Source organism: Trachypithecus francoisi, unplaced genomic scaffold (assembly GCF_009764315.1).
Source record: "Trachypithecus francoisi isolate TF-2019V2 unplaced genomic scaffold, Tfra_2.0 Lachesis_group21, whole genome shotgun sequence".
NCBI lineage: Eukaryota > Metazoa > Chordata > Mammalia > Primates > Cercopithecidae > Trachypithecus > Trachypithecus francoisi.
In genome coordinates this window covers 30579062-30593086 of record NW_022681467.1, presented here as the reverse complement: position 1 = coordinate 30593086, position 14025 = coordinate 30579062, and the positions used below count along the sequence as shown (strand labels likewise).

The 14025-nt window shown below is 40.6% G+C and overlaps 1 protein-coding gene across 1 annotated transcript in view; it reads left to right on the top strand.

The window, feature by feature from the left end:
- TRPC4AP (transient receptor potential cation channel subfamily C member 4 associated protein) overlaps positions 1–14025 on the top strand; it is an 89085-nt gene that overhangs the window by 10118 nt on the left and 64942 nt on the right. The window contains 2 exon segments of the mRNA XM_033186207.1: positions 4170–4298; positions 13582–13698. Of these exon segments, the coding sequence (XP_033042098.1) occupies positions 4170–4298; positions 13582–13698 (246 nt within the window).

Here is a 14025-nt window from a genome sequence, read left to right as displayed (position 1 = left end):
GAATTTGCTGTATGGCCTACCAGCTGGTCATTTTGCAGATGTTCTCTTTGTATTTGTAAAGGACACGTAGAGTGCATTTACTAGATATACTGCTCGAGGTGTGTCCGTTTTGTTTAATGGGAGATATGTAAAATCTCCCATTACGATTATGGATTTCCTTATTTTTCCTTTTAGCCTTGTCAGTTTTTGCTTTGTGTATGTTGAAGTTTTTATTAGATATTTTCAAATTTAGGACCGTTAATATTATCCAGGTTGCCGTTTTTATCCTTATTAAAGTGCCTATCTCTGGTAGTACTTTTTTTTTTTTTTTTTTTAAGACGGAGTCTCGCTCTGTCACCCAGGCTGGAGTGCAATGGTGCATTCTCGGGTCACTGCAGCCTCTACCTCCTGGGTTCAAGCAGTTCTCCTGCTTCAGCCTCCTGAGTAACTGGGATTACAGGCCTGTGCCACCATGCCCAGCTAATTTTGCGTTTTTAGTAGAGACAGGGTTTCACCATATTGGCCAGTCTGGTCTCGAACTCCTGACCTAAGTGATCGACCTGTCTCGGTCTCCCGAAGTGCTGGGATTAAAGGCATGTGCCACCACGCCTGACTTGGTAATGCTTTTTCTTTGCTCTTGCTGATTTTAATATAGTTATACTACCTTTTGGTATATGTTTACATTGTGTGTTATTTCCCATTCTTTTAGCCTTTCTGTTCTCTGGTAGGTGGCATAACAAACTTTGTTTTTATTTTATTTTATTTTATTTTTATTTTATTTTATTTTTTATTTATTTTTTGAGACAAGGTCTTATTCTGTCGCCCGGACTGGAGTATGGTACCAGATCACAGGTTACTGCAGTCTCGGCCTCCTAGCATCAAGGGATCGTCCTGCCTCAGCTACCTGAGTAACTGGGATTACAGGCACACATTGCTGTGCCTAATTTTTTTTTTTCCTTTGGTGGAGACAGGGTTTCCCGGTATTGCCCAGGCTGGTCTTTAACTCCTGGGCTCAAGCAATCTGTCTGTCTCTGCCTCCCAAAGTGCTGCAGTAACATGCATGAGCCACTGCAACCGGCCCAAACTTTGTTTTTAGTTGGAGCATTTAGCACAGTTAGATTTAATATAATAACTGACATTTTGGTGTTTAAATATACTTGCTTAATACAATATTTGCTTTTTAAATGTCCTATTCTTTCTTCCCTTTTCTTTTTTAAAATATTTCTTAAACAGCTTTATTGAGGCATAATTTATATACAATAAAATTTACCCATTATAAGTTTACAATTCAGTGATTTTCAGCAAATTGATGAAGTTATGCAGCCATCACCACAAGGTGGTTTTAGAACATTGTCACCCTAAAAAGTTCACTTATGTTCATTTATTTATTTAGTTTTTGTAGCAGCTTTATTGAGGTGTAATTCACATATTGCACACGTCACCCTTTTAAAGTGTACAAGTTGGTAAACCAAGGAGATAAAAGGGTTAAAAAAAAAAAAAGAAAAATGAAGTGTACAAGTCAGTGGTTTTTACTGTATGCACAAAGTTATGCATCTGTCAATCACAATCAATTTTAGAACATTTTATCACCCAAAGAAGAAACCTTGTATTCAGTAGCAGTTACTCCCCAATTTCCCCATCCCCACAACCTTTGCCAAGCAGTAATCTTTCTGTCTTTGGATATGGATTATTCTGGACATTTTAAATTAATAGAATCAAACAATATGTGGCCTTTTGAGACTGGCTTCTTTTAGTTTCGTTTTTTTTTAAAGATGGAATCTCGCTTTGTTTTTGTTTCTGTTTCGAGACAAGGTCTGGCTTTATTGCCCAGGCTGGAGTGCAGTGGCGCAATCTTGGCTCCCTGCAACCTCTGCCTGCCGGGCTCAAGCCATTCTCCCACCTCAGCCTCCCGAGTAGCTGGTACAACAGGCATGTGCCACCGCACCCAGCTAATTTATATGGTGTGTGTGTGTCTATATATGTGTGTGTGTGTATATATATATATATATATGTATATTTTTTTTTTTTTGTAGAGATGGGGTTTCGCCATGTTGCTCAGGCTGGTCTTGTACTCGTGAGCTCGAGGAATCTGTCCACCTTGGCCTCCCAAAGTGCTGGGATTACTTTGGTATCACAGGCATGAGACACTGTGCCCAGCTAGACACTGGCTTCTTTGATTTAGCATAATGGTCTCAAGATTTATCCTTGTTATAGTTTCAGTACATCATTACTTTTTCTTGCTGAATAATATTCCTTTGGATGGATATACTATATTTATTCATCAGTTGGTGGACATTTGAATTGTTTCCACTCTTTGGTTATAATGATGTCTTTTTTTTTTTTTTTTTTTTTTTTTTGATCTCGTGCTGTCACCCAGGCTGGAGTGTAGTGGTGCTGTCATAGCTCACTGCAGCCTCATTCTCCCAAGCTCAAGTGATCTTCTCACCTCATCCTTCTGAGTAGCTGAGACCAGAGGTGTGCACCACCACCCTTGGCTAATTTTTTTGATTTTTAGTAGAGACGAGCTCTCGCTATGTTGCTCAGACTGGTCTTGAACTCCTGAGCTCAAGCGATCCTCCTGCCTTGGCCTCCCAAAGTGCTAGGCAAATATCGGGGCAAAGAGTTCATAATACTCTTTTATCCTTCGAAATCCATGGAGTCAGTAATAATAATTCCTCTTACGTATCGCATATTAGTAATTTGTGTTTGTCTTTTTTTCTTGATAAGCCTGGTTAGAGTTTATCAATTGTGTTGATCTTTTTAAAGGACTAACATTTGGTTTTGTTTTCTCTCTTGATTTTCTGTTTTCAATTTCAGTGATTTCTGCTCTCATTTTTATTTTTTTCTTCTGTTTGCTCTAGGCTTAAACTGCTCTTCTTTCTCTGGTTTACTAAGGTAGAAGCTTAGATTATTGACTATAGATATTTATTTTTTTCTAATATATGCATTCAGTGATATAAACTTCTGGCTTATTACTGCTTTTGCTCCATCCCACAAATTTTGATAAGTTTTGTTTTCTTTTAGTTTAAAATATTTTAACTGTAAGAGTTGATTTGTCATTTTTTTGTCTGGTGGTTCTTTTAGGCAGTTTTTGCCTCATATTTTGACATGCTGTTGTTAGATGCATATATGTTAAGGATTGTTGTATCTTCTTGGAGAATTGACCCCTTTGTCATTATGAAATGACCCACTTTATTTCTGATAATTTTTTTTATGAAGCCTGCTTTGTCTGAAATTAATATAACTACTCCATCTTTCTTTTTATACGATTTATCTTTCTCCATCCACTTATTTTTTTATTTTTTGAGACAGAGTCTTGCTCTGTCACCCAACCTGGAGTGCAATGGTGTGATCTTGGCTGACTCCAACCTCTGCCTCCTGAGTTCAAGCAGTTCTCCTGCCTCAGCCTCTTGAGTAGCTGGGATTACAGGCACTTCCCGCCACACTTGGCTAATTTTGTGTTTTTAGTAGAGACAGGGTTTTATGTTGGCCAGGCTGGTCTCAAACTTCCGGACTTCAGGTGATCCACCTGCCCCGGCTTCACAAAGTGTTGGGATTATAGGTGTGAGCCACTGTGCCCGGCCTTTCCCCTTACTTTTAACCTATCTGTATGTATATTTAAGTGGGTTTCTTGTAGACAGCACATTGTTGGATCTTGGTTTTTTAAATCCATTCTTGTAGTCTCTGTCCTTTGATTGTTTAGACCATTCATAGATATTTACAGCGATTATTGATATAGTTGGATTAATATATACCATGTTTGTTTTATTATACTTGTTATTTGTTTATCTTCTCCTCTTTTTCTGCCTTTTATGGGCCTAACTGTGCAGTTTATATGGTTCTATTATTTTTCATCTCTTAGCATATTAATTCTTCTTCTTGTAAAAGTACTTTCAGCAATTGCCCTAGAATTTCCAGTATATGTTTACAGTTAGTCTAAGTCCACTCTCAATGATATTGTGCTGTGTGTGAGTGGTACAAGAGTATTTCCAGTCCCTCCTTCTTACTACTTATAGTAATAGGCTGTTGGGGAGGTTTTGAAGATTTCTTGACAGAGGCCTTTTATAGTAGTGCTTAGGGAGAAATTTGTAACTGTCCTGGGTGGGTTTGGAAATCAGCTGCTCTCCTTTGCCATATCAGCTATTATCAATAATACAATAATATGTTTTGTCTTTTTTTTTAACTCACAGTTCACTGAGACTTTTTTGACAGAGAGGGACAAACAATCCAAGTGGAGTGGAATTCCTCAGCTGCTCCTCAAGCTGCACGCCACCAGCCATCTCCACAGTGACTTCGCTGAGTGCCAAAACATCCTCAAGGTAACTCTTAAGGAACTTGGAGGGGCATATTCATGGACTCTAGGTGACACAAGCTGTCTACTTTTTTTCCCCTTCTGTTGGCTTTTAAAAATAGCCTCTTTTTACTGTGTAAACTAGAGAAAATTTGAGAAATTCAGAAAAAGTACAAAGAAGAAAATAAACATCACCTATAATCCCATCATCCCAAGATAATCACCGTTAGGTTCCCCCTGTTATCCTTCTGGTCTCTATGTGTGTTTATTTTGTGGCTGGGCTTCCTTAATTTTGGGAGGTCAGCGCTATCCTGCGATTCAGATGACATTCTTTTTGAAAACGGTTTAGAAGGCTGGGCGAGGTGGCTCACACCTGTAATCCCAGCACTTTGGGAGGCTGAGGCGGGCGGATCATGAGGTCAGGAGATCGAGACCAAAAATACAAAAAAATTTTTTTTTTTTTTTTTTTTTTTTTTTTTTTTTTGAGACGGAGTCTTGCTCTGCCGCCCAGGCTGGAGTGCAGTGGCCGGTCTCAGCTCACTGCAAGCTCCGCCTCCCGGGTTTACGCCATTCTCCTGCCTCAGCCTCCCGAGCAGCTGGGACTACAGGCGCCCGCCACGTCGCCCGGCTAGTTTTTTTTGTATTTTTTAGTAGAGACGGGGTTTCACCATGTTAGCCAGGATGGTCTCGATCTCCTGACCTCGTGATCCGCCCGTCTCGGCCTCCCAAAGTGCTGGGATTACAGGCTTGAGCCACCGCGCCCGGCCAAAAATACAAAAAAATTAACCGCATGTGGTGGCAGGCGCCTATAGTCTCAGCTACTCAGGAGGCTGAGGCAGGAGAATGGCATGAACTTGGGAGGTGGAGCTTGCAGTGAGCCAAGATTGCGCCACTTCACTCCAGCCTGGGCAACAGAACGAGACTCCAAAAAAAAAAAAATAGAAAAGGGTTTAGAAGATTCCATATTGCTGAAGGCTCATGGAAGGGGCCTTGTGGTTGTTTATTATTATTACTAACATAAGAAGATTGAAGGGGCCAGGTGTGATGATTGGGAAATGAGTGGAAAGAGCACAGAGACATTATGCTAGGATAATTGTTCTCAAACTGAAGTGTGTTTGTGAATCACCTGAAGAGCTTGTTAAAACACAGAGTTCTGGGCCCCACCCCTGAAATTCTGATTCAGTAGGGCTGGAGTTATTTTATCAAACTTTAGAGGTAGTTTGGACTTAAATTTGAATTTAGAGCACCAGCTCTAATGCAGGTAAAACCCCTGTAAGCTGGGGGTCTGGTTCCAAGATGGCCGAATAGGAACAGCTCCAGTTTACAGCTCCCAGCGTGAGCAATGCAGAAGACGGTGATTTCTGCATTTCCAACTGAGGTACTGGGTTCATCTCACTGGGGCTTGTCGAACAGTGGGTGCAGTCCATGGAGTGTTAGCTGAAGCAGGGTGGGGCATTGCCTCACCTGGGAAGTGCAAGAGGTCAGGGAATTCCCTTTCCTAGCCAAGGGAAGCCATGACAGACGGTACCTAGAAAATCAGGACACTCCCACCTTAATACTGCACTTTTCCAATGGTCTTAGCAAACGGCACACATGGAGATTATATCCTGTGCCTGGCTCTGAGGGTCCCACACCCATAGAACCTCGCTCACTGCTAGCTCAGCAGTCTCAGATTGAGCTGCAAGGCAGCAGTGAGGCTGGGGGAGGGGCGTCCATCATTGCTGAGGCTTGACTAGGTTGAGTAGGTAAACAAAGCGGCCAGGAAGCTGGAACTGAGTGGAGCCCACCACAGCTCAAGGAGGCCTGCCTGCCTCTGTAGACTTCACCTCTGGGGACAGAGCATAACTGAACAAAAGGCAGCAGAAACTTCTGCAGACTTAAATGTCCCTGTCTGACAGCTTTGAAGAGAGTAGTGGTTCTCCCAGCACAGAATTTGAGATCTGAGAACGGACAGACTGCTTCCTCAAGTTGGTCCCTGACCCCCGAGTAGCCTAACTGGGAGACACCTCCCAGTAGGGGCTGACTGACACCTCATACAGCCGGGTGCCCCTCTGAGACGAAGCTTCCAGAGGAAGGATCAGGCAGCAACATTTGCCATTCTGCAATATTTGCTGTTCTGCATCCTCTGCTGGTAATACCCAGGCAAACAGGGTCTGGAGTGGACCTCCAGCAAACTCCAGCAGATCTGCAGCTGATGGTCCTGAATGTTAGAAGGAAAACTAACAAACAGAAAGGACATCCACACCAAAACCCCATCTGTACGTCACCATCATCAAAGACCAAAGATAGATAAAATCACAAAGATGGGGAGAAACCAGAGCAGAAAAGCTGAAAATTCTAAAAATCAGAGCGCCTTTTCTCCTCCAAAGGAACGCAGCTCTTGGCCAGCAACGGAACAAACTAGATGGAGAATGACTTTGACAAATTGAGAGAAGAAGACTTCAGAAGATCGGTAATAACAAACTTCTCCAAGCTAAAGTAGGATGTTCAAACCCATCACAAAGAAGCTAAAAACCTTGAAAAAAGATTAGATGAATGGCTAACTAGAATAAACAGCATAGAGAAGACCTTAAATGAGCTGATGGAGCTGAAAACCGTGGCACAAGAACTACGTGACAAATGTACGAGCTTCGGTAGCCAATTCGATCAAGTGGAAAAAAGGGTATCAGTGATTGAAGATCAAATGAATGAAATGAAGCAAGAAGAAAAGTTTAGAGAAAAAAGAGTAAAAAGAAACAAACAAAGCCTCCAAGACATATGGGACTGTGTGAAAAGACTAAATCTATGTCTGATTGGTGTACCTGAAAGTGACGGGGAGAATGGAACCAAGTTGGAAAACACTCTTCAGGATATTATCCAGGAGAACTTCCCCAACCTAGCAAGGTAGGCCAACATTCAAATTCAGGAAATACAGAGAACGCCGCAAAGATACTACTTGAGAAGAGCAACTCCAAGACACATAATTGTCAAATTCACCAAAGTTGAAATGAAGGAAAATATTTTAAGGTCAACTGGAGAGAAAGATCGGATTACCCACAAAGGGAAGCCCATCAGACTAACAGCGAATGTCTCAGCAGAAACTCTACAAGTCAGAAGAGAGTGGGGGCTGATATTCAACATTCTTAAAGAATTTTCAACCCAGAATTTCATATCCAGTCAAACTAAGCTTCACAAGTGAAGGAGAAATAAAATCCTTTACAGACAAGCAAATGCTGAGAGATTTTGTCACCACCAGGCCTGCCTTACAAGAACTCCTGAAGGAAGCACTAAACGTGGAAAGGAACAGCCGGTACCAGCCACTGCAAAAACATGCCGAATTGTAAAGACCATCGATGCTAAGAAGAAATTACATCAAATAATGAGCAAAATAAGCAGCTAACATCATAATGACAGGATCAAATTCACACATAACAATAGTAACCTTAAATGTAAATGAGCTAAATGCTCCAATTAAAATATACAGACTGGCAAATTGGATAAAGAGTCAAGACCCATCAATGTGCTGTATTCAGGAAACCCATCTCACATGCAGAGACACACATAGGCTCAAAATAAAAGGATGGAGGAAAATCTACCAAGCAAATGGAAAACCAAAAAAAGCCAGGGTTGCAATCCTAGTCTCTGATAAAACAGACTTTAAACCAACAAAGATCAAAAGAGACAAAGAAGGCCATTACCTAATGGTGAAGGGATAAATTCAACAAGAAGAGCTAACTATCCTAAATACATATGCACCCAATACAGGAGCACCAAGATTCATAAAGCAAGTCCTTAAGAGACCTACAAAGAGACTTAGACTCCCACACAATAATAATGGGAGACTTTAACACCCCACTGTCAACATTAGATCAAGGAGACAGAGGGTTAACAAGGATATCCAGGACTTGAACTCAGCTCTGCACCAGGTGGACCTAATAGACATCTATAGAACTCTCTACCCCAAATCAACAGAATATACGTTCTTCTCAGCACCACATCACACTTATTCCAAAACTGACCACATAGATGGAAGTAAAGCACTCCTCAGCAAATGTTTAAAAGAACAGAAATTATAACAAACTGTCTCTCAGACCACATTGCAATCAAACTAGAACTCAGGATTAAGAAATTCACTCAAAACCATTCAACTACGTGGAAACTGAACAACCTGCTCCTGAATGACTACTGGGCACATAACGAATTGAAGGCGGAAATAAAGATGTTCTTTGAAACCAATGAAAACAAAGACATACCAAATCTCTGGGACACATTTAAAGCAGTGTGTAGGGGGAAATTTATAGCACTAAATGCCTACAAGAGAAAGCAGGAAAGATCTAAAATTGACACCCTAACCACAATTAAAAAAACTAGAGAAGCAAGAGCAAACAAATTCAAAAGTTAGCAGAAGACAAAAAATAACTAAGATCAGAGCAGAACTGAAGGAGACAGAGGCACAAAAAAACCCTTGAAAAAAATCAGTGAATCCAGGAGCTGGTTTTTTGAAAAGATCAACAAAATTGATAGACTGCTAGCAAGACTAATAAAGAAGAAAAGAGAGAAGAATCAAATAGATGCAATAAAAAATGATAAAGGGGATATTACCACCAATCTCACAGAAATACAAACTACCATCAGAGAATACTGTAAACACCTCTACGCAAATAGAAAATATAGAAGAAATGAATAAATTCCTGGACACATACACCCTCCCAAGACTAAACCAGGAAGAAGTTGAATCCCTGAGTAGACCAATGACAGGCTCTGAAATTGAGGCAATAATTAATAGCCTACCAACCAAAAAAAGTCCAGGACCAGATGGATTCACAACCGAATTCTACCAGAGGTACAAAGAGGAGCTGGTATCATTCCTTCTGAAACTATTCCAATCAATAGAAAAAGAGGGAATCCTCCCTAACTCATTTTATGAGTCCAGCATCATCGTGATACCAAAGCCTAGCAGAGACACAACAGAAAAAGAATTTTAGACCAATATCCCTGATGAGCATCGATGCAAAAATTCTCAATAAAATGCTGGCAAACCAAATCCAGCAGCACATCAAAAAGCTTATCCAGCACGATCAAGTTGGTTTCATCCCTGGGATGCAAAGCTGGTTCAACATACACAAATCAATAAACGTAATCCATCATATAAACAGAACCAAAGATAAAAACCACATGATTATCTCAATAGATGCAGAAAAGGCCTTTGACAAAGATCAACAGCCCTTCATGCTAAAATCTCTCAATAAACTAGTTATTGATGGTACATATCTCAAAATAATAAGAACTATGACAGACCCACAGCTAATATCATACTGAATGGGCAAAAACTGGAAGCATTCCCTTTGAAAACTGGCACAAGACAGGGACGCCCTCTCTCACCACTCCTATTCAACATAGTGTTGGAAGTTCTGGCCAGGGCAATCAGGCAGGAGAAAGAAAGAAAGGGTATTCAATTAGAAAAAGAGGAAGTCAAATTGTCCCTGTTTGCAGATGACATGATTGTATATTTAGAAAACACCATCGTCTCAGCCCAAAATCTCCTTAAGCTGATAAGCAACTTCAGCAAAGTCTCAGGAGACAAAATCGGTGTGCAAAAATCACGAGCATTCCTATATACCAATAATAGACAAAGAGCCAAATCATGAGTGAACTCCCGTTCACAATTGCTTCAGAGAATAAAATACCTAGGAATCCAACTTACAAGGGTTGTGAAGGACCTCTTCAAGGAGAACTGCAAACCACTGCTCAACGAAATAAAAGATGACACAAACAAATGAAGAACATCCCATGCTCATGGATAGGAAGAATCAATATCATGAAAATGGCCATACTGCCCAAGGTAATTTATAGATTCAGTGCCATCCCCATCAAGCTACCAATGACTTTCTTCACAGAATTGAAAAAACTACTTTAAACTTGATAGGGAACCAAAAAAGAGCCCGCATTGCCAAGACAATCCTAAGCCGAAAGAACAAAGCTGGAGACATCATGCTACCTGACTTCAAACTATACTACAAGGCTACAGTAATCAAAACAGCGTGGTACTGGTACCAAAACAGAGATATAGACCAGTGGAACTGAACAGAACCCTCAGAAGTAATACCACACATCTACAACTATCTGATCTTTGACAAACCTGACAAAAACAAGAAATGGGAAAAGGATTCCCTATTTAATATATGGTGCTAGGAAAACTGGCTAGCCATATGTAGGAAGCTGAAACTGGATCCTTTCCTTACACTTTATAAAAAATTAATTCAAGATGGATTAAAGGCTTAAATGTTAGACATGAAACCATAAAGACCCTAGAAGAAAACCTAGGCAATACCATTCAGGCCATGGGCATGGGCAAGGACTTTATGATTAAAACACCAAAAGCAATGGCAACAAAAGCCAAAACAGACAAATGGAATCTAATTAAACTAAAGAGCTTCTGCACAGCAAAAGAAACTACCATCAGAGTAAACAGGCAACCTACAGAATGGGAGAAAATTTTTACAATCTACTCATCTGACGAAGAACTAGTATCCAGAATCTACAAAGAACTTAAACAAATATACAAGAAAAAATCAACCCCATCAGAAAGTGGGCAAAGGATATGAACAGACGCTTTTCAAAAGAAGATATTTATGCAGCCAACAGACACGTGAAAAAATGCTCATCATCACTGACTATCAGAGAAATACAAATCAAAACCACAATGAGATAGCATCTCACACCAGTTAGAATGGTGATCATTAAAAAGTTAGGAAACAACAGGTTCTGGAGAGGATGCAATATGATGTGGAGCAATATGAACACTTTTATGCTGTTGATGGGACTGTAAACTAGTTCAACCATTGTGGAAGACAGTGTGGCGATTCATCAAGGATCTAGAACTAGAAATACCGTTTGACCCAGCCATCCCATTACTGGGTACATACCCAAAGGATTATAAATCATGCTGCTATAAAGGCACATGCACACGTATGTTTATTGTGGCACTTTTCATAATAGCAAAGACTTGGAACCAAACCAAATGCCCATCAGTGATAGACTGGATTAAGAAAGTGTGGCATATGGCCGGGCACAGTGGCTCACGCCTGTAATCCCAGCACTTTGGGAGGCCGAGGTGGGCGGATCACCTGAGGTCGGGAGTTTGAGACCAGCCTGACCCACTGGAGAAACCCCGTTTCTACTAAAAATACAAAATTAGCTGGGCTTGGTGGCGCATGCCTATAATCCCAGCTACTCAGGAGGCTGAGGTGGGAGAGTCGCTTGAACCTGGGAGGTGGAGGTTGCGGTGAGCCGAGATCACGCTATTGCACTCCAACCTGGGCAACAAGAGCAAAACTCCGTCTCAAAAAAAGAAAAAATGTGGCATATATATACACCATGGAATACTATGCAGCCATAAAAAAGGAGGAGTTCATGTCCTTTGTAGGGACATGGATGAAGCTGGAAACCATCATTCTGAGCAAACTGTCACAAGGACAGAAAACCAGACACCGCATGTTCTCACTCATAGGTGGGAATTGAACAATGTGAACACAGACACAGGGCAGGGAACATCACGCAGGGCCTGTCATGGGGTGGGGGCCTGGGGGGAGGGATAGCATTAAGAGATATACCTAATGTAAATGACGAGTTAATGGGTGCAGCACACCAACATGGCACATGTATACATATGTAACCTGCACGTTGTGCACATGTACCCTAGAACTTAAAGTATAATAAAAAAAATCAAAAAAAAAAAAAATAAAACCCATGTAAGTTATATTGAACATAATGAAATTGAATAACAATGTTCTTCAGAGGTGAAGTTTTGATTATTATATCACATAGTTATTTTAAAATGTAATAGACACTAAGTCTTTACCTTTAAGAAGAGACATTTTCATATTTTTAATCTTCTCACAGTCTGATAGAGATAATTATAGCTTCTTACACTTGTTTAAAAATGCTTTTCAAAGAATTGCACATTATTTGCTTCCTGCAGAATCTCAGATGTGAGATTGAGGTGAAATTAAAGGGGAGAGAAATTAATATTTATATATATTTGCTGTGATCATCATTTCTTTCATTCAATAAATACCTATTTGAAAATTACTATGTTTTAGTTTTCTTATAAGATTTTTTTTCCCTCTTAGCTTTATTCCAACAAAGGATTCTGTGGCCCTCAGTTTGGGAACTACTACCCTATGTGTACTATATCAAATACTGTGTCTTGGAATCTGTGGGGAATACAAAGTGGGATCTGTTTGTGTTGTCTTCAAGGAACATTTAGTCTAGGGAAGAAATAACAAAATAACATAGGTTTGTAAATAGGTGCAAAGTAAAAGTGCTAAACGTTACAAATGAGTTGTAGATTGTTTGGGGGGTCTGAAGAGCATGCTTCTAGTTGGGGGAAATCAGGAAGACTTCCTGCAGGAGATGACATTTGAGCAGTGACTTGGTTATTGCTACAGAACTAGTCACCCCGACACCTAGCAGCCGGAAGTAACAAGCATCATTTATCTCTCAACAATTCTTGGTTGATTGAGTGACTTATGCTTCATGTCCTGTTGGGTAGGGTGGTACTGAGATATCTGGAATGTCCAAAATGGTCTCTCTCACATCCCTGACAGGTTGGTGCTACCTGTCAGCTGGAGATCAGCTAAGGATATTGGTCGTGGCCTCAGTTCTTATCCTCATGGCCTCCCCAGTTGGCTGTATTGTTCCCACAGCATGATGTTTGGGTTCCAGGATGACAAGAGCCAAGTCTGTCAGGCTTTTTTTTTTTTTTTTTTTTTTTTTGAGACAGAGTCTCCCTCTGTTGCCCAGGCTGGAGTGCAGTGATTCTGTCTTGGCTCACTGCAACCTCTGCCTCCCTGGCTCAAGTGATTCTTACGCCTCAGATTCCTGAGTAGCTGGGATTACAGGTGTGTAGCACCACGCCCGGCTAATTTTTGTATATTTAGTAGAGATGGGGTTTTGCCATGTTGGCCAGACTGATCTCAAACTCCTGACCTCAAGTAATCCGCCCACCTTAGCCTCCCAAAGTGCTGGGATTACAGGTGTGAGCCCGGCGCCTGGCCTACCAGGCTTTCTTAAGGCTTATGCTGAAAGTGGCCTAGTGTCACTTCTACTACATTCTGTTGGTTGAGGTGTGTCATACCAGTGCAGATTCAGTGTGAGAAAGGGCTTTACAGGGGCCTGGATACTAGGAAGTGTGGTTCATTGGGGACTGTCTTTGTGTTCATGGGAATTCAAGTTGGGACTAAAGCACAAACTGATGCTGGAGTGTCTGGCCTGTGTTGGTTACTAATACAATGTCTGTATGTACTTTTTTTTTAAAAAAAAAAAACTAGGAAATTTCTCCTCTTCTCTCCATGGAGGCTATGGCATTTGTTACTGAAGAGAGGAAACTTACTCAAGAAACCACTTATCCAAATACTTATATTTTTGACTTGTTTGGAGGTGTTGATGTAAGTAGCTATTTATTATTACTACTGTTACTACCACTTAATGGTTTGAGAATTTAACTTTTGAAATGGGAGATAAGAAAGATTTCAGAATTTATAACATTTCAGATTTTAACTTTTAGAAGCTTAGTGGCATTTACGTGTTGAAGCAACGTTCTTTTACATTAGAATAATTCATTTATTTAAATTGGTGTCTACCTTTTTAAAAAAATACAAAGTGAAAAGTACATCTCTCAATTTCCCAGTGTCCCCTCCTAGAACCAGTTGTGATCACTAGTTTCTTGTGTGTCCTGCCAAAGATGTTCTGTTGTGGGTGTGTGGGTGTGTGTG